This window comes from Diabrotica virgifera, chromosome 5 (genome assembly GCF_917563875.1).
Source record: "Diabrotica virgifera virgifera chromosome 5, PGI_DIABVI_V3a".
NCBI lineage: Eukaryota > Metazoa > Arthropoda > Insecta > Coleoptera > Chrysomelidae > Diabrotica > Diabrotica virgifera.
The window spans coordinates 57,437,777-57,460,405 of NC_065447.1; the positions used below are offsets into that span (position 1 = coordinate 57,437,777).

Below are 22,629 nucleotides of genomic sequence, written 5' to 3' on the forward strand. Positions count from 1 at the left end.
GATAATAGTGTGGCTTATTTCCCATTCTAAATAGTGAAAACTCATGGGAATACTAAAAAATTATGGAATATTATTAATGAGGTTGCTGGAAGTAAAAATACACTAGATATTTCTAATATTGATATTGTTAATGAAAATGGGGACTGCGTTAAAAATAATACAGATAAGGCAAATGTGTTTAATAATTTTTTTATAAACTTAGGAATGAAAATGGCAAATAAAATAGAAAATTCAAATTTACCTGATAATTTGTTGAGAGATGTTTATATAGAATCGTCTATTTTCTTAAAACCGGTAACGCAGGCCGAAATAACTATTTTGATATCTAATTTAAAGAATAATTGTTCTCCTGGTCCCGATAAGATTAGTAGCAAATTAATAAAATATATTCATCTTAATATATTGGGCCCATTAACCCATATAATAAATCTCAGTCTCTCAACAGGACAAATACCTACGCAATGGAAGCAATCTATAGTTTCTCCCATTTTCAAAAGCGGTTCTAGAAATAAACTAACTAATTATCGACCGATATCTGTAATAAATAACTTTGCTAAATTATTTGAAAAAGTATTAACAAATAGATTGGTTAGCTTTCTGGATCAGCATAATGTTCTTTCTAAAATTCAATACGGTTTCAGAAAAAATCCTGTACAGAAGATGCCGCATTGAATCTAGTTGAAACAATAATTAAAGCACTCGATAATTCTAAAAAATGCCTAGCAGTCTTTCTGGATTTGGCTAAAGCCTTTGACACGGTATCTCATGCCAAACTGTTAGGTAAATTGAATAATTATGGTATTCGGGGTATTGCATTAGATCTTTTTAAAAATTATTTAACAAACAGAACGCAGCAAACTAAAATCGGTGACAAAATAAGCACTAATATTAATGTTCAGATGGGGATACCACAAGGAACGGTGTTAGGACCTATTTTATTTCTCGTATACATAAATAGTATTGCAACAATCCAGAATTTTGAGGGACAGTTGGTATGTTACGCAGATGATACTGCACTCATAATTACAGGAAATACTTGGGAAGAAGTGCATTTTGCGACAGAGGTTTGTCTTAAAAATATTAGAATTTGGCTAAATCATAATCTTTTAACTTTAAATGTCGAGAAAACAAAATATGTAACATTTTCCCCAACAGTTACGGACCAACCATCTTTAAAGATTAGACTGCATAATCCCAGATGTAAAGATAATATATGTGATTGCCCCATACTAGAACAAACCCCTGTAATAAAATATTTGGGTGTTATGATTGATCATCACACAAGGTGGTCACATCATATTACCTATGTCTCTAAACGTATAAGAGCTTTAATACATAAATTTTATAAAGTAAGGTTCATCCTATCTAAGTCCAATCTTATTATGATGTATAATTCATTAGTTGAATCAGTTCTAAGATATTGTATAACTATTTGGGGTGGTGCATTCTCTACTAATTTAAAAAATTTGCAAACTACACAAAATATTTTACTTAGAATAATATTTAAAAAACCTAGATTACACTCAACATCTCTACTCTACCAAGAAACAAAATTATTCAAAATACGTCAAATTTATATACACCAATGTCTCCTAAGGACCCAATTTTCAAAAGTAAAAAACAATAAAAAAACTTCAATTACTAGAGCAGCTACTAATCTACATCTAAATACTAATTTATTTAAAAAAAACTGTGACGCAGAGATCATTTTCCTATTATGGTCCTAAACTATTTAATATGTTACCAACGCATTTAAAAGAAATTAATATAAGACATAAATTTAGTAAAGAAGTAAAGAGTTTAATTATCAGTAACCCGGAAATGTTTAAAATATTTGAAAATGTTTGAATTTGATTTGCACAACCAATTCGTATTTTCTCCTTTTTTACTCTTTCATCTAATCATCTAATAATCATCTAATAAAAAAAAAAAACTAAATCACATAAACAGTTAAAATCTAAAAAGAAATGTATCGATTTGCTATTGTTATTGAATGTTTTGATTTATATTTTACTTTAATTTATACATATTGTAGACAGTGTATTTAATAAATTATATGTACATTGTATATTATATTGACTGACATCAGTGGGAGGTATCCGACAAACAGATGCCTTGTGTCTAGGTCTGCCTCCGGATGAATCAGTCAGTATAAGTATATTAATTAGGTCTATTATATGTATATTGTATAATTAACTATTAAGTGGTTGAATAAAAATTATTACTCTATATTTTGTTGTATTTTAATATTTTAATTCCACAAAAATAAAACTAATTTTATTATTGTCTGTGAAATATTGTTTAAACAATTGCATATGTTTAAAAATAATAAGCTTATTCTCTAAGTTAAAATATATGAACAAAGAAAGTTTTTGCTAAAAAAAGTGTTATTTCAAAAGATAGAGTATGTGTTTTTATTTTGCAATAAACAAATTTATTTATTTATATCGAAATGTAATAAAAATTAAATTGTATCAATTATTATCAAAGGTCATTGGAATGCCCAATCAGAGCAAACTATCCACTGTCCTGCGCGTAGCACCAATAATTAATGTTTATTTAAAAAAATTCCTGACGCCGTAGTAGTCATTCGATTTTAATTTTGCAAATTGCAAATTAAAGTTACAGTACACTTCTATGCACAAAAAAAATTCAACCTGCTATCTGCTTTATTTTCAGTCCTGTAACATTTTGAAAAAATGAATTTTTTTTGCAAAAGCTGGATTGCAAAATCTATTGAACCGATCTTAATGAAATGTACAGTATTGTTTTACTGTATCATATAGTTTTTCTGGGTGAAATATTAAGGTCCTAAGTGTAGCATAAATGGTTGAAAAACGTAAAATGCGAATACTTGTTTTTGTATGGTTTTTCGCAATTATTGCTGTTTTGCAACAAGGGTGACTATTTTTTAAATTTCTGACCAATTTTATGTTGTAGGAAAGTTAATTACACAACTTTTATGTCAGTACAACTTTTCTCGGAAATGAATACTTTTAAAGTTATAATCAAAAAACGAAGAAAAAAATCGAATTTTTCCTTCATTTTTTGACATTTTTATTATTTAAACAATGTTCCGGAACTTTTTGAGAGGGAGGATAACTCAAATATTATTATTTGAGTTATTTTCAAGCAATTTCTGCAAAAAAATTTGAGTCACCTCTCAACGTCCAAATGTACTAATATTTTTACAGATGCGGTCTGGTCTAATTATATAAATATTAAGAATATTAACTACCTACACATGTGTACTCGTATATGTATTTTATTTCAATTTAGGCATATAATAAAGCTAAAAGCACCCAAGTTATTTTTTAATTTTGAAGTTTGAACTCTTGACAAAAACGCATCCATAGAAAAAGTACAGTGTACAACACGTGATAAAATGACATATTTCTCCTTCGCTTGATTTGCGGAACTCGCCTCGTGGCAACAAATTTCTGCGCTCGTGAGAAATATGTCTTTTTTCTCCCTTGTTGTACGATATACTACTTCTTGTGTTAACCGTTGTAAGAAAATTTTCGCTTATCTCATACAAAGCATACTCATAGTATCATGTATAATTTGTTAAAGTATTGCTATCTAACAAATAGCCAGCAGAAAAGTTCGTATTATTCCTTTTTCTGTATTGACGATGTATTCTCAAACCTCCATTATATTTCTCTGTGTATTTTTCTCTTCCGTCTTTCTAAAAGTTTTATGCATTTCTGATTTTTTTAAGCAACCATGTTTAGCATGTATATGTAGCTGTAAGCTTGATAATTTTTATAGAGATATATATTTGGATTTCATTAATGACTGCAATGCTCCATACTTTTTATTTTCTTTTGGTATTCATACTTCTATCTACCGTTCCCCATGACCATTTTCATTTAATTTTTACATTCAGGAAAGTAAAATCTGAAACTCTTTTGAACATGCATATATTTTCTCCATCTATTTCCAATGTAAAATTGTCTTCTTTTTCTTTATCTCTTTCTCCCAACTCTTTCTCCCTTTTTTCCTCAACTGACACTATTATTTAATAAATTTTTATTAATATTTTTCTTCTGTTGCTTCTTCTGAATGCTTCTGCTGTTTTTTGGCATTGCTCATCATAACACTTTTTGTTTACTTTATTCGTGTTTAAAACTGCTTCTTTTATGCGTTCCCACCTTTTTCCGGGTCAAATGTTTCTGGTTGTTCGTTTAGTCTGCTGGTTATCCTTTCTTCCGTACTTCTTCTCTGTAGTATTGTATTTTAAAATATCTGTGTATTTAATTGTTGTCTGATTTCTTTATTTGTTTTATTGTCTTTCTGTGTAGTTCTGCGCGTTTTATTACATTTATTTTTCTGTCGCAAAATATGCTTAATTTTTTGACCGTCATTATTCTATAAAATATGTCATGCTGTATTTTCCTGTTATATTTTCATATTATATGTATATCGTTTTCTCCAACTTTACCATTACAGTATGCCATTACTATTTTAATATTAAGTCCTGATGTTGATATGAAACTGTTATAAAAAAAACTCTTATTTGACAGAACCATTCTCTTTCTAGGTTGCATCTTTAGCAGTCTCATCGCTTGGAGGAATTACAGAAGGTTGGACAGTAGTAATGGACGATTCTTCGATTCTAACAGAAGGCAGTGGTCTAGACTATGTATTTGACTTAGTATCTGAATTAGAACTGTGCCCTGCTTTCCCCATACCTAAATCAACGAAACTCAAATATGGTTCTAAGCGACAATCAATTGTAGAACCAGAAAGCCATATCACCTCACACTCCCCTGCCAGACCTCAAGTTCCACCACCCGAACCACCAATGATGAATAAGGAAAGAAAAATTTCATCCAACAGACACTCCACACCTATACCAGTACAGCCACCATCTAGAAGCGTCTCAAGAAAATCGTCAAAAGAAATTCAAGAATTTTCTAGACCTTCTCACAGAGAAATTCAGCCCAACGTATCACCTTCATCAAGAAAAACATCTCATGAAGCTTTATCTAGAAATTCAGCCTTAAATGAAAGATATTTTGACATTGAAAAAGTTAGATCTAGAAGTTTGGATAATCTACTAAGTGAACCCGAACCAAGTCCGTTGGCAGATCTGGGATTAAGTCAATCTTCTAAGCTTAACGAGAGATATCACTCAGTAGAACAACTTAGTTTAATCAAACCAGTAATTGCGAACCAGAACTATCTTCCCAAACAAGAAGAATTCGAATACCCTGATGTATCTAGCGTGAGTACTTCACACAGAGGAGGTCCTAGGTATATTAAATCAGCTTATGCGGGTAAAAAAGCTCCTCCCGGCTCGCATTCGAGCAAAGCTTATATTGAAAAATCTGAGTTTATTGGTATAAGAAGCTCAGCTATGTCAGATACTAGCGAAGCTCCCAGTTTAGCCAGTCACGTAAGGAGGGTAAGAGTACCTAGCCAAGCTTCAGACGTGGATCAATTTTTGGACGAGTTATTCAGTCCTGTTTTAGATGGTAATCTGGATGAATTAAGTGATGCTAGATCAGTTGCTGCAAGTGTAAAAGGAGGCACCTTTAACCAATTACCTCGTTTAAGAGTAGATGTTGATCAGGTTGAGTGTGATCATGAAATTTTAGATAAATTTTTAGACAACGTCTTGGAAAATATAGAATGCAATGATGTTGGTATGTCGAGAACCAGTAGCATTGTAAAAAGAGTGAAAGGTGGAGGAGTCACAACATGTGAAGAATCAGATATTCAAAGGAAAAATAGAAGCCTTGATGACTTTATAGATAACGTTTTGGATAACATTGAATTAGAAAATGTGGATATGTCTGAAACAAATAAAATAATGCCTAAAGTTAAAGGAGGCGGTGAAAAATTAAAAAAGGAAAACAAAGAAAACATTGTGCTAGATAAAGAAGTTGAGAATTTGACAAATATACCTAATGGAAATAATGTTGATGACTATATAAGTAATCTTTTTAATCCAATATTTATTAACGACAGTGTAAAGGATCTTACTGAAAAAATGAATTTAGTTGACAGCATTAAAGGAGGAGGAACAACAAAAAGTGATGCCAGCACTTCGAGTTTTACTCTACCAGCAATTCCGCCTCCTATGGTAAATTCATCATTAATGATGCCTCTTCTCAGTCCAACACAAGAAGGTATGATGCCTCTTTTTAATATACCAGGTGTTGGCATGAACGGAATGCCTCAAAATGGTACTGATATATCATCGTTCCAACAAAATTTACAACGAGCTTTCTTGCAGTCTGCAATGGCTCAAAATATTCAGATCCAGCAACAACTTTTAGCCCAGAATCAAGCTCTTCAACAATTATTAACTCAACAAAGCTCTTTATCCAGTGAAGTTAATGAGTCTGTAACAACTACAGTCAAAGCACAAGTGCATCAATCTAGCACCTTCACTACAGGGAATAGAAAATTAAGCTTCAAATCAGGAAATAATAGAAAGTCTAGCTCTCCAAATATAGACTTTAAATCCCGCAAAGCGAGCTTAGAATCAACCATCAGCGTAATGAGTAAAAGTGGAATACCTCCCCCACCACCTCCCCCAATGCCTCCACCACTGGAAGCCACCGATCCAAATGAAGCAAGGCCATTTTTGGATCCATACGGACGAGCAAAAACAGTTCGTATAGGCAAATGGAGGTGGCCACCACCAAAAGATAGCACAAGTCAAGAGACTAGTGAGGATTTTATGCATTTTAAAATGAGGCAACACCAACGTAAAGTTACTCCAAATAAAGACCAATCAATGACAGTAGTAAATGGACATAACGGACATAGCCATGGGAAAAATGATAAAAGTGCCGAATGGGAAGAGATCGAGTATGAACCACTACCCAGAGAAACTGAAAAAACTAACAAAGCTAATGGCAAAAGAGTGTTTGAAATTGGAGCGGCAAGACCTTCACCTGGTTCAGTTGGTAAATTGAAACTAAGTTCTGAAATGAAGAAAAGGTTAGAAATGGTAACAGCCAACCATTCTGTTAGATCTTCAAGTAGTACTGATAAGCCTGCTAGAACTGTCAATAAACTGGAGGATACAAGAAAAATGATGCTGGAACAACAGCTTACCGGTAGGTGGGGTGACGATTCAAGAGATAATAGTGGAAAATCTAGTCCTGAGAGTCCCGTAAATGTAAGTATCTTGTGTTTATATATTGTAATCACATATAAAGTTTTTGTTTATTTTCTAGAATGGTAATAAGTCACCTACTTCTCAAAGTTGGGGTAGTTCGAACTGGAAACCAGGCCCTCCTCCTCCCCCAGTGGGTCCAACTTCTTTACCTCCAGCTCCTTCTGGTCCAGCACCTCCTCCACCAGTCATCCGTCCTCAAAATCATGCGCCACAGGCAGAACCTATCAGAGAGTCTTCCTTCATGACTCAAAGACAAGATAGGGATACTTTTGGTGTTCACCAAAACTTGATTAACCAGAATAATTCCAAGAGGAATTCCTTTAGTACAAACTGGGATGTTCAAAGTAATATAACGCACGATACAACGGATGATGTTCATGAGTGGACCAAAGATAAAAGGGAAAGTAAGTAGAAATTGTTGTACTATCTGCATACAGAATAAAAATTTCTCTTATTATTAAAACCCACAAAAGATGCAAATATAACTAAATTCGCTCTCCCGAGATTAACTTTGACACATTCGGAATAGGAAACATACAACACAAAAATTCCTACCACACATTATTAACTGCTCAAAACAACTTAATCTTTCATTAAAAAAAGAAGAATTATTGGAAATAGTGGGAGTGTATACTAATCTCATAAAATATTATGGAGTTTATTTCCACAAACTATTTTTATTGTGTACAATAAATAATTTTCTCATTTGTTATCAATACATTATAATGGTGTAAATAAATAATTTACGATCAGACGCAAGCGCAATTAACAGTTAGCGTTGCGCAGTTAACATTTAGCCTTCGTAGACTACGAACGCGCATGCGTCTGATGTTTGGCAACGGTTGCTGATCGTTCTACGAACAAACCTATTTATGTCTGTTTACTATTAATAATATAGTCTACTAATAGTCTAATATAGTATATTATTATAGTCCAACGGAAATTTGAGAATAAGTAGTGGATAGTCCAACGATCAAAATCTATATGATGCCGAAAGGCGATTTTACCATGGGGGTGGTTGCCACCCCATCTCGGGAGTGGAAAATTTTTATTATATTTTGACTGCAAAAGTTGATAAAACATTCATTCTAAGCTAAAACTGTTCTATACATTTTTTTGATAAAATTAATAGTTTTCGATTTATTCGCTATCGAAGGTGTTAGTTTTATATCGAAAAATCTATGTTTTTCGATAATACTCATTTACGATTCACTCAATTTTTGCCGTAGAAAAATTTTTTTCAAACCAAGTTCTTGGGAATTAAATAACCTACAATTTCATATTTAAACATTTTTTCGTATCTCTGAAGCTAATCTTTCTATTCTGAAGAAAATGGCATTGTTTACCAAACTACAAAAATTCTTTATTCGCTTATCCAGTTTCTAAAAACTAATCATTCTAAGCCAGTCAAACTTCTAGAATCTATTAATAATACATAAATAAAGAAGAATGAATAAGGCCAATGACTAAAAACACCGCTAACTTACATTATTATGCTTCCAATTCTATTTCTCCATTTTTTTTTTTCAAAAAAATATATTGATTTTTTAACCGTAACTTTTTTATTTTTTATGTTAGAAAGTTTGGTAAAAACGAATTTTGTAGGTTTTTAAAAGATCTACAAGCCAATTAATATTAAATTTTTTTAAAATCCTCAGCCGCAAAAAGACTTTGAAAAGAAAACTTTGAAAGGGTTGGTAAAGTGGTTTTTGCATGTTATTACAGGTTTTAATTGTCAATAGCTCACTCAATTTTTGCCGTAGAAAACATTTTTTAAAACCAGGTTCTTGAGAATTAAATACGCTACAATTTCGTATTCAAACATTTTTTCGTATGTCTGATGATAATATTTCTATTCTGAAGAAAATGCAATTTTTTTCCAAACTACAAAAATTCGTTATTCGCTTTTAACTCCATTTTTCTTAAACTATTCATTCTAAGCCGGTCAAACTTCTAGAACCCATTAATACTACATAAATAAAGAAGTCCAAATAAGGTCAATGACTAATTTTAATTAGGGTGGTGATTAGGAGGTTGCTTCCGATCACTTTTTCGCTGAAAAAAATAGGGACTGACATTCTTTTCATTAAAAGTCACTTAATTTTTGAGCTAGAGACTTATTGTTTATTTCTGGAGATATATATTTTTAAATATTTTAAATTAGTTTGAACAAGTTATCCTCGAAAAATGCATCGTTTTCCCGTCTTTTGACTTTGAAACTACAATATTTAGCATTTGACGAAGAAGAGTTAATATATGTATAATATGGTATAGCTCGATTACTATTGGTCTTAATGAAAATAAAAAACTGGTTTTGTTTTATTTTTTTAAAAAGGTACATTTTTGATAAATAAAGTTGTTTTGATAAAACGAAAACTTTTGTAGTCATTAGCAGAAAACCTATTAAAAACATTGATTTTTTCGATGTAAAACTAACACTTTCGAAAGCGAAAAAATCAAAAACTATTAATTTGCTCAAAAAAATGTATAGAATGTTTTTTGCTTAGAATGAATGTTCTTACCAACTTTTGTGATCAAAATATAATAAAAAATTTCCACCCCCGCGATAAGGTGGCAACCACCCCCATGGTAAAAGCGCCTTTCGGCATCATATAGATTTTGATCCTTAAACTATCCACTACTTATTTTCAAATTTTCAAGTAAATTGATCCATTCTGTAAAAATTGCGAGACTTTGTCTTATTTTGAGCTTCATTCCTTGGACTAATATAAGTTATAATCTGAGCTTCGCTGGTGTCGCTCCTAGCGGACTACTAATTCAACTTTCACCGGTAATTTTTAAATTTATTATTTAATTGTTATCGCTTAATATTTACAACTCAAAAAAGTAATTAAATTGTAATCGATTTTGTTAAGATTTTGCTAATCATTTTGACGTTCTATTGATAAAATATGAATTTCTTACTTCGGATACTTTCACAATTATCCTGTATATGGCGCTAAGATTAATAGATTAATTTATAATTACATATTACGGAACATTAAAAAAACTTAAATTCAGTATTTAAAACGTAAGTATATTTAAGGTAAAAATATATACCACAGCTTTGACCAACTAATATTTTTTATAATTAATGTTTTTAATTTTAATTTTAAATTAATAACTTTGACATTTATGTCAAATTTCCGGTAAACGTTTACAGACTTGCCACTACTGGCGCTCGCGAATTTGTAAATATCCCCTCTACGTACGAGCTCACAGCGTATAGGCAGAAATGTTTGGTTGTGTAGTAATTTCCAGTCACGCCCAGCAACTGAAATTTCCATAAAAGAAATTACTAACGTCACTAGACAGTTGTGTCTCAGAAAAGCGAATCGAGATAAACCTTCTGTTGTCTCCATTATGGACCAGTAAGGATTTGTGAAAAACGTCTATTTTTGGATATGAAAGGTGGCATTCGGATTTTTGCTGATAAAGTTAGGTGACACCTTCAGTAATAATAATTGACTTATGCTCCTTCTCGAATATGCCCGGAACATTAATAAAAAAATTAAAATATTTAAAAATTTCTAAAAACGTCGATTTTTTTCTGCTTTCTTTGCTTATAACTTTAAAACGATTCGTTGTGGAACAAAGTCGTACAAAAATAAAATAAAGATAATTGAATTTTGTATGATATACGACTGGTCAAAAATGTCTTAACGTATTACCTTTTCTGCAATATAGCAATAAATACAAAATAAGGGGGCAAAATACGCCTGTTGTTATTCAATGTTTTTAACCACTTTGGTGGCACTTAGAACCTTAGTAATTCGCTTAGGAAATTCTTTGTAACATACTTAAACCGTGTACCAAATTTCCTTAAAATCTACCTAATAGATTTTGCATAATAAATTTGCAATCTAAATGTTTTTAAAAAAGTTCAAATTTTTTAAAATCTTTCTGAACAAAAAGTAGACCATTTAGAAGCTGTCTAATTTTTTTACATATAAAGAAGTGCTCTACCTATCTAATACACTTTACAGAATTAAAATCGGATTTTAAGGGGCCTCAGCAATGTTTTAAACTTATAAACAATTTTTTGGCGTATAAACAATTAATAATAAAAAAATTAATTTTTAGCAATGCAAATATAGTCCGATCTTTAACGGTAAAATATTGCAAAACCTCTAAATTTTAAAGAACCGCTTGGATTGGCATGAAATTTGGCATACACAGAGCTAACAAGTCAGAGAAAAAAAGTGATATTGTGCCGATATGTGCTTTTGCCCCGGGGGTGCTTTTCACCCCCTTTTGGGGGTGAAAAAGTATTCGTCCAAAGTAAGTCCGGAAATTGACAAACTGACTAATTTTAAGTAACTTTTGTTCTATAGAGTTTTTTCACTAAGTCAATACTTTTCGAGTTATTTGCCAGTGAATATGTTCATTTTTTCAACAAAATAACCACACTTTTAGACGGTTTTTAGCAAATAACTCAAATAGTACGTATTTTGCCAAAAAAACATTCCTAGCAAAAATATAGCCTGTAAAAAATTTAAAAAAATGGTGTATATATCACGTTTCTATACCTAGTAGAAGCAGAGTTATAGCTAATTAAAAATAGGTTCATATTCGTCAAATTCCAAATGGAATACTTTAACGTGAAATAACAAAAAATGAAGCACATTTCCGGGAAAACTCATTACAACTTATTTAAAATTTTTAAAAAAAGCTTCATTTTTGTTTTATAAAAAAATTTGTAGCATCAAAAGTAAACAAGTTACGTTCAAAATAAAGTTAGCCCCTTTTTTTTTTGGTAAAAAAATCGGGAAAATCACCCCCTAATTAGTATCTTAAATGAATTTAATCGTTACGACTTCACAAGTTTCTTGACCCGTGTATGTATTGTTTATATGATCTGTAAGTTTCATCGGTTCAAAGTCCTTATTTTTGAAAGGGCTGTAGTTAAAATGGGTTGAACGAGTCACTCTCATCACGAATGTATGCAAATTTAGAAACACCAAACCTCAATCAATTTTTGTCTAACAGAAAAACAAAAAAATACATGATATTCAGAAAAGCACTGCTGACTTTTTTTGTTTTTCGAGATTTTTGGTATCTCTAACAATTTTTAAGTTATTTTGAATGAAAACATATTTTTTAAAATTAAACTTTTTAAAAATTTTACTTTAAAACCAATTTTTTTCCAAAATAAGCACTTTGAATCGATGAAACTTACAGATCATATAAACACAACATAAGTAAAATAATTTGTGGAGCGGTAACGATTAATTTCATTTACATTGCTAATTAGGGGGTCTTCCCGATTTTTTTAGTCAAAACAAAAGCGACAAACTTTAATTTGAGCGTAACTTGCTTAAATGTAATGCTAGAAACTTTTTATAAAAACAAAAATAAAGCTTTTTTAAACACTTTTAAAAAGTTATAATGGAGTTTCCCCTAAAAGTGCTTAATTTTTTGGATATTTCACTTCAAAATATTCTATTTAAAATTTGGTGAATATGAATCTATTTTTCATTGGCTATAACTCTGGTTTTACGAGGTCCAGAGACCTAACGCGTGCATCATTTTTTTTACTTTTTTGCACGCTATATTTTTGCTAAAAACGTTTTTTTTCGACAAAATACTTACTTTTTGAGTTATTTGAGAAAAACCGTCTAAAAATGTAGTTATTTTGTTGAAAAATGAACATATTCACTCGCTAACTCGAAAAGTGTTGACTTGGCGAAAAAGCTCTATAGAACAAAAGTTACTTAAAATTAGTCAGTTTATCCATTTCCGGACTTATTTTAGACTTATATTTTTCACCCCCAAGAGGGGGTGAAAGTCACCCCCAGGGCAAAAGCACACATCGGCACAATATCACTTTTTTTCTTTGACATGTAAGCTATGTTTATGCCAAATTCTATGTCAATCCAAACGGTTCTTTAAAATTTAGAGCAAAAACCGTGAAAGAATGGACTAATAATAATTAAAACCGGTATATTTTGACTTAAACTTTCAAATGCAGTCAGCAGAATTGCTATTTTATTTTTTAATCAAAAGTTATTCGCGTTCAAAAATTGCAATTTTTCGAATTTTTGAAAGTTTCACTGCGTTTATCTCGAAAACTATGCATCCTACGAAAAAACTTGTAAGAACATTTTTGCCTATAATTACCCAAGAAATACAAAAAAATGTTTTATTTTGCGAAAAATCGATGTTATGTAATTCCTCAAGTTCTTTGTTTATAACAATCTTATCGACATCCGGATCAACTGTTACCCAAAAAAATCGTGTTCTACGGGTCAAAAAATACATAAAAATCTTGGGTAAGTCCATCTAAATAAAGGAGCCCGTAGCTCCTGCCCACAGGACTAATTTGTTTATAAGCCAAAAAATTGTTTATAACTTTAAAACATTGCTGAGGCTGCTTAAACAATTCAATTTCAATTCTGTATAGTGCATTAGATAGGTGCAGTGCTTCTTTATATTTAAATTTATTTATTTTATATTTAAAAATATAAAATATTTATAAAATATATAAAAATATTTATATTTAAAAAAATTGACAAATCTTTGTATGTCCTAGTTTATGTTGTGCAAGATTTTAAAAAATTTTAATTTTTTAAAAAAAGTTTAGATTGCAAAATTATTATTCAAAATTTAGTAAGTCAATTTTAATGAAATTTGGTGTACGGTTTTAGCACATTACAAAATTTTCTAAGCGAATTAGGAAGGTTCCAAGTGTAACCCAAGTGATGGAAAATCATCGAATAAGTACAGGCTTGTTTTGCCCCCTTATTTTATATTTATTGCTATTTTGCAGCAAGGGTGATAAATTAAGACATTTTTAACCAATCGCATCTGATAGAAAATTTAATTATCTTTGTTTTATTCCTATACGATTTTGTTCCAAAATGAATCGTTTTAAAGTTATAAGCAAAAAAACTAGAAGAAAAAACGAAATTTTTTGAAATTTTTAAATATTTTATTTTTTTTTTATTAATGTTCCGGGCATATTTGAGAAGGAGCATAAATCAATCATTATTAACGAAGTTATCACCTAACTTTATCCGCAAAAGTCTGAATGCCACCTCTCACATCCACGTAAAAACAGATCCTTACTGGTCTATTAAGGCTTCCTTAAATATTGCCTCATAGAATACAAGTTAAACAATAAAGGCGATAGTGTACTGTGTACAGTCTTGTCTCACTACACTTTTTATATTATTTATTGTGTTCGGCAGTTTTTGTTTAACTTTTATTCTTGCTACCTTTTTATTGCGATATTTATAAGATGTTGTGTATATCTTGGACAGTCCAATATTTTATTGGGATATTTTATTAACTCATTGTATTAACTATAAATAATCATGCTAAAGAAACATTTTGTTTTTTCAGATCGCAGAGACAGTTGGGATTTAGGAGAAACCACAACAAATACTTCAATAGATGCCAAATATACAGTAGATATGTGGGATAGAGATGAAATCAAATTTGAGAAAACTAGAAAGTTTAGGAAAGTATCAGAGCAAGAATCCGTCGAACGACCTCCAACCTTCAAAACCCATATGCTGTCGAAAAGTGCTCAAGAACGGGAAAAGAAGCATTCCACTGGATCTGTGCAGCTAATAGATAAAATTGAAAGAAATGAAGGTAGGATTTATATTTATTTTATTCATACATTTCCGGTATTTCTATTGGTAACTCTTTATGTCTATACCTACTTATTATCTTTTTACCTAAGTTTTTCACCTTTTTCCTGTTCTTTACCTTAATCAGATTCACGTGTTTTCTGAATCCACATTCAATTACTTCAGTTTTCGAAAATAAACACTAGATTCTTTCAGATACACGATTATTTATTTATATTAATTCCACAACCTTACTCAAATCAAATCAACGTCTACAATTAAATCAGCGTCTAAACGCCGTAAAGATGAGTGGCGCATACAATATTCCAGCTACAAAAGATCTGATATGAATATTATGTGATGCAAAATAAAATACTAGTTTTATTTTAAAAAATGTTTGAATTTTGAAGCTCTTTTGTGGCGCGTTTACTTCAAATTTAGCAAATATTATGAAAAAATCTTTTAAAATAAAACTAGAATTTTACTTTGCATCAAAATGAAAATAGATTTTGGCGCCACATAATATTCATATCAGATCTTTTGTAGCTGGAATATTGTATGCGCCACTCATTTTTACGGCGTTTGGCGGTTTTTTTATTCTTGTATCAGGAGTTTTTCAAAGTTATTTATAAATTAAATGTATGACGTTGAATGTAATGTTTCTCGATTACGCGTTACGCTTTTAAATGGTCACCTTTGTCGCACTATCTCCCAAAAATGATCTAGTGTCCATCGAATGTACACTAGATTTTTTTTCTATTCGAAATAGATTGAAAAAAAAATATTGGGATGGCCGGTAAGTGAACTCGGATTGCCCGTTGCCCGATAAAATTTAGCGTCATAACCACTACAACTACATAAACAATTTCGGGGATAATGGTTAATTGGATTATACTTTTGTAGCTTAATAACTTCTAAACGGCTTAACCGATTTTGATCACTAAAAATGAGTTTGAAACGTATTGACAAGTAGTAGCTGATGCATCTAAGGTCAAGTATTATAACTGAAAGTATTACAGGAATTATTGAGCTTGAAAAACCGTTTTTTCCCATAGGAAATAAATTTGATCATACGTATGAACCCTATAACTTAAAAATTCGAATTTTCTCGGATATGTGGTATACACCGTTAGATGCGCCTAGAGCCCTTCTTCAAATGCTCAGTTATTGGCGCAATTCGTAGGTTGAAATTTTGAGTAATTGTCGAAAAACCAAACTTTTCAAAGTTTAGTTTTTTAGTTTTCTGGTGATACTGAGTCGTGTGTATGTCTGATCCTGACGGCTTAGACATTTAACAGCTTGACTCAACACTACTGATTTGGTCGGTTCTACTGTCTCTTCTTGAACCGAAGATATATATCCCCAAAAAATATGTCGTTTTGTACCTACCAAGTCCTATAGTTGGCTTATGAGTGGTCAAAAGTCACAAACTACACCGGTTCTGAATCGATCCTGACCCCTTCTTCAAACACAGAAAAAAAAATTCAGATCGGTTTGACTTTTCCAGTCACATACATACATACATTACATATCCACAAACATTTTCCCTTTTTTAAATAAAAATTGAGTCATGAGCTCGGTAACTTTTGAATGGTACAACCGATTTTCAAAATTAGACATGCGTTGGAAAGGTAATGATCAGTACTATTAGAAGCCGCAAAGGTGGGACTTAAATTTTTGAAGTTTTTGGGAGTTTTGGGGACGAGAACGAAAAACAGGTCCTAAATAGGAAGGGCCTTAAAATCGACACCCTTGGACCAAAATGGATGGTTGACAAATGAATGGGTGAGGCTTTTCCTGAACATTAAGATGACTGCCGTTCTCTTGGGAAATATGGGATTTGGCCCAATTTTCAATTCAGTCAGATTTAGAAAATCGAAAATTTCGTGTATATATAGTGTCGCGTATAGGGGGTTGTGCGCCAGTGGCGAGAACTACCGTTCTCTTGCGATATCATACATGTAAAAATGCTTTCCGGGCATTCGCCGACATGGTGACCTCTGTGATACGCCACTGCGTCAGATTCTCTATAAATGCCAGGCCTAATAAGAGATTGTGAATTTAAAAAATCCCATAGTCTGGCTCTGGCAGACTGTAAGTGTTAATACGCTACACTGACCTCCTTTTAGTTTGACCGTCCCGATCTAAAGAAAAAAAGTCCCGAGTAGAAATTCTCGCAATCTGTTCTTGACGCAGAGAAATGTTTTCACTAGTAATACCACTAGAGGTCAAATTATTTCCGGAAATTTTTTTGAGATCATGAATATTTTAGAAAATATTTTCTAAAAATATTCATGATCAAAAAAAAAATTTCCGGATATTAATTTGACTTCGCGTGGTATTCGGTAAGAAAATTCCACACCAAATTTGCATTTGAAAATCCAAAGCTGCATGAACAGATTAATAGCGCGCCATAGCTTTGTCAGCAATTATTTAGGCTTTCAAATTCGTAATTTCTAGTCATTGTAGTTGCATGGGAATACCATTTCAAGATAGAAAATAGTATATTCTTCAATTTTACATAAGTTTTGAGTAACTACAAGTGATAGAAAATGAATCAAAACTAAATTATGTAAACAAATAAAAACCAGTCTGTCAAAAATGTTCTGTTATTGTAAACGTCAAAAAATTTCCACTATAATTCGCTGTTGGGTACCCCACGAGCAAAAAATTTCCGATAAAATACCTCCGTTGCCATGGTGATCTGTCAAAATAACGTATTTTGATTGGTTCAAAATTACAGGTGTGGAATTTTCTACATAAGTCCTTGAGGAGGAGAGGTAGCGTCTTCCACTAAGCTGCAAATAATATATGTAATGTTAAAGGTATATAAATTTTAATTATTAAATAAATTAAATAAATATTTGTGGATGCTCCAATAATTCGAACTTATAGGTCTGAATCTCGCGTATGAAAAAAAAGTTGATTAATAGCAAGCTGAAAATTTGTTAGTAGTTTAAGGGTGTCTAGTCGGACAAACTTTGATATATGGGAACACTAAAACAGGGGAAGTTTTAATTGTGGAACAGGTTAAAAATTTGGAACGGTCAGACCACGAAAACGTCACATGTATTTTGTCCGACAAAACTTCCAATTTATTTGTTACCCTTTCCTTAAACTCTCATGCAAAAATCAGACTGCTATTGATCACCTGTTATAATTCCTGTCATTTGACATTTTCTACGTGTTCCACTCATTCTAATACCCATTTGGTGATAAATAGCAGCCTGATTTTTGCATGAGAGTTTAATGAAAGGGTAACAAATCAATTGGAAGTTCTGTCGGACAAAATACATGTGTCGTTTTCGTGGTCTGACCGTTCCAAATTTTTAACCTGTTCCACAATTAAAATTGCCCCTGTTCCAGTGTTCCCATATATCAAAGTTTGTCCAACTAGACACCCTTAAGCTATTAACAAATTTTCAGCTTGCTATTAATCAATTTTTTTTCATACGCGGGATCCATTATTCAATTAGACGTCTAGAGCTTCTACTAGATCTCTTTTATTTACTCGACACTTTTCCTATTGGGACCGTGCAAGTTCGGCAAAGCGACCCCTATTTCTACGCTCTGTACTATTATTCGCACTTTTAATTATATTGGCCAATTATATTACTCCTGGTTACTGGATAATTGTCAAAGAAAAAATAACATTCAGGTTATGTTATGAAAACATGAACAATTGTATGTAGTAAATAAAATTAGTTATTAAAATGCAGTACTGCAAGCAAAATACAATTAATTAAATTTACCTTTATATAATAATTGCATATCATATCAATATTGTGAAGCAATATATAATTTTTCTGCTTCATTGACAGAAGGTATGAAATATACGTCAATTTGACAATTTCAATTGACAATATGAATTATTTAATATAGTTGCAATATTTCTCCGCGACTCGCGCAGGGTCGTCTCTCGTTTCCCTTTCCAAGTACTTGCACATAGGTACGATATCCTATATTTTTTCTACACTTTCTGGTGTTGTTGCTGAGTTTGGACCTCCTTGACGTGGATCGTCTCCAAGGCTTATACGACCACGTTTAAATTTAGCAACCCATCTTTAGGCTATTCTAATTGAAGGCGAAAAGTCTTTACACACTTTCAACATTTGGTTATAAATTTTCTTTGCTTTTAAACCTTAAAAATTAAATCACTGCAGGATACGTTATTTTTTCATTGTAAAATTTAAATTATAAATACTAAATTTCTTGTAAACAAGGAAATGAATTGACCAATTAAAATAAAACTTTACAAAATCTTTTATGAAGAGTTTACGAACATAATAGTTATTTATGTACCAAGTCAGTAAAGTGACTCTTTATCGAACGAGTCTGATATTACGAGAAGAGCGAGCGTAGCGAGCGAGGCGAGTAACAGACGAGTTCGATAAAGACTAGGGATGGGAAAAACCTACCGGTTTAAACCTAAAACCGTTTTTTTACTTCGCAATAACCGGTTTTACCGGTTGTTTTTTTTGTCCCGGTTATAACCGGTTTTTTCTTTTTAAAGTAAAAACCGGTTATTAGCTTTTTACGGTGATTAGGATTAGGTTAGGTATTATTTTGGATCCCAATCATAATTATTATTCTCAAGTAATTATTCCAAACAAAACCATAATTCGACCTGGGTCGACTCAGCCTGAATAAAATGAGTACCTTGGGTAAAACCAGGGATAATAATAGGCGGCTGAAGCGTAGCACTGGCCCTATTACCTTCCTTGTATACCGTTGGCCCTAGATATAGCAGACTACCCTGCTATACTCCCAAAGCCGCGTGCGGTATAAAACGAGAGACTATTATTATTAAAACCATAATTCAAATTTTATTTTATTTTATAAATACAGAAGCAAACTGATAGTGCAATGTCACATCAGCCAGAAACATTTATTAAGTTTTATTATAATATTTTCTTGAAAAGGTATTTGTAATCATAATATTTACATAAGAGGTGATCTGGTTGAATTAGACGCAAACATCATCTATTTTTCACACTTAACTCTTGACATGAAAGTGGGTGAATGACTTTTTCTGATTACCAAAAATAATGCTCTGACTATGAATATCGAATAATTACTGATTACGAATACGAATCTCCAAGAATTTCCCTACGTTTTCAAAACGATACACCCATACAGGAAGTATTAAATGAGTTAAAATGTACCTATTCTACAAATATACAAACGTGTTAAAAGTAATACATGATAAATTTTTTTTGAGTAATTAATATCCAATTTATTTTTAAGTAAAATATTTATGTTGATATTATTTTTTTAAATCCCATTTCTTGTAACCTATTTGATTAAAAAAACCGAAAACCGGTTTTTCCAAAAACCGGTTTTTTATGGCCGGTTATAACCGCCAGGTTAAACCGTAAGCAAAAAAAACCGGTATAACCGAAAACCGGTGTTTTATCAAAAACCGCCATCCCTAATAAAGACTCTTTACTGACGTGGTGCCATCAAAATTTTATCGCCAGAAATTTGATATTGGTTTTAATACTTACTTACAATTTACAATTTAAAATTTTTTTTAAAATTTTAGACGTAATAAAAATTTCATGACTGATGACAGGTGAGTTCTGCATGATGGCCGCCTTCGATTTTTAATCGATAGTTATCAATATTGAATAATTCTAAAGCGGTGAAGTGTTGATTTATTTTATATGAATATAATTACAAAATACTACAGCATTTCACTTCTCGACATCAATTTAATTAACAATGTCGTAAATTTTGTACAATATTTTAATAATTAAAGTAAATAAATTGTAAGTTAACTCAAATAAATAATCGATTACTGCCATCGACTACTTACATTCAATTTCGATTAATCGCGGCAGGTAAAGTAAACTTTTTCTTTCAGTACAATAAAGTGTTTCTTTACTGCCGTAACTGAGGGCAAATGAGTACAATAATGAATGACTTTAGTGACGGTTGGCGATAAAAAGAATTTAAGCTAGTAGCAACGCCCTCCCTTATCGAACCGCAAAACTTATTGAACAACCTTACATCGTTAATACATTAATCCCCTTATAAGTTTTCTAATACAGATTCTCTATTTTTTTTAAATTCCTCTCCTTTTTTTATCAATTAATATTTGATTGTTGTTTATTCTACTTTGGAATGGAACATCTGCAAATCAAGTAAATTATAGACATATAGAGAGTAGCTTGAACCTTTAAATATGAATATGAATAAATATTTCCAAATTAAGTAACTCATTAAAACATTTACATTACTATCTGTAACAATAGTTAATCTGAAAACTAAAAATAAACAAATTTCAAGGACCTGTATGTTAATGTTTTAGTTTAAAGTAAACTAATGTTGTATAAAGAGTCGCCATTAAAGTGCTTATAGTTTAATGTAAGAAAGTAATGAACAGTAAGTCTGAATGAACTTTTACTGTTTTAATAGTGGACTTTTTTTAAGTGGGCATAGGATGCCCAATTTCCAGCCTGTGGGTGATTGTTTCTGTTGCCAGATTTGAGTAATTAATCGATGTATATGTTTGAAAAGAGCTTTAGGCTATTGATTATGTTCAAAATAAGAGAGCTAAAAGGAACTACAACGTTAACGGGATTTTATTGTCTCATATGGTCAATGGTCTCCAACTTTGAAAAAACCGCGGAGTGCTACCATTTAAATGGGTGCATTTTTGAGAAAGGAGTAAATTAGTCCGTAGGCATAGGGTGAATTAGAGTGAGTTCTATTCACTTTTGGTACAAACACGACTACAGGAAAATTGTTCCAGGTTAAATTTACTATCGAAATATCATATTCTAAAGTCAAAAGTATTTTTTTTACAAAAATATATTCAACAGAAGAGCAAGAAAAAAACACGAAAAAGAGCAATTTTGTTTTTTGTCCCATACATTTTTTTCACGGAAATATAGGTACATATAGGCATTGCTTCAGAGAAAAAAGCTTCCACCATTCCTCTTTAAAATGACGCTTGGTAGAAGTCTCTAGGATTTATAGTTTCCGAAATAGGAATTTTCAAAGTTCGCCACTCACAGCGTTTTTGAGCCATTTTCCCAATTATTTCGCAAACATTGTTCTGTAACTTTTTTCTACGCATTTCTAGGTATATGCAAAGGTACATTTAGTAGGAAAAAAGTCAGTTACCTTTAAAATGGTCTATTGCATAAGGTTATACAACTATTTTTAAGCAAATTATGCTTGTTCAGGATTATATACTTTTAATGACTTTTGTGTTTTTTTTTTATTTTAATTATTTTTTTAATTTCACATTATTACTTTTTTTCTTGTACATTTAGATATATACATTGTGGAATGAAAAAAGCTTATTTTCTTTATTTTAAAACGGTGTATTACAAAAAAACTCTAGGACTATTTTTAAACAAGATATTCGTAGGATATCCAAGGTTATCCGTAATTTGAGAAAAAATTTAAATTTTTTTATTTTTTTCAATTAGAAGAATATAATTTTAACTATTTATAATGGGAAATAAGCCACAATATTATTAAAAAATGATTTTTATTAACGTTTCTTATGGCTTATTTCCCATTATAAACAGTTAAAATTGTAAAAATGCCACAAGAAAATAGCTTCAGAACAACATAGAAGAATATAGTTGCATATTATAACATAATTTTTAATTTCAAATAACTTTTCTTAGTAATACTTTTCGATATTGTGAAATAAAAAGGTACTTTACTCCTAAGCGAAATTCATATTTTTTAGCATACCTCGTACATTATTGATAACATTTTATATCTGATGATTACATCTTAGGTTTTAGACAATGCAATGCATTTTATAAACAATAATTTTTTTCTCAAAGTTAATATTAAAAAAGTTTTTTACATGGTTCCAACTTAGTTCCAACTACAGAACAATGTTTGCGAACTAACAATGAAAATGGCCCAAAATCGCTGTGAGTGGCG

General features: G+C 31.3%; 1 protein-coding gene across 2 annotated transcripts in view; it reads left to right on the top strand.

Moving 5' to 3' along the window:
* Nucleotides 1-22,629, top strand: part of LOC114330487 (unconventional myosin-XV) — a 368,864-nt gene that overhangs the window by 180,430 nt on the left and 165,805 nt on the right. For both annotated transcript variants that reach the window (XM_028279830.2, XM_028279831.2), the window contains exons 14-16: nt 4,544-7,138; nt 7,197-7,542; nt 14,483-14,737. In XM_028279830.2, coding sequence (XP_028135631.1) covers nt 4,544-7,138; nt 7,197-7,542; nt 14,483-14,737 — 3,196 coding nt within the window. The remainder of the gene's footprint in view (nt 1-4,543; nt 7,139-7,196; nt 7,543-14,482; nt 14,738-22,629) is intronic.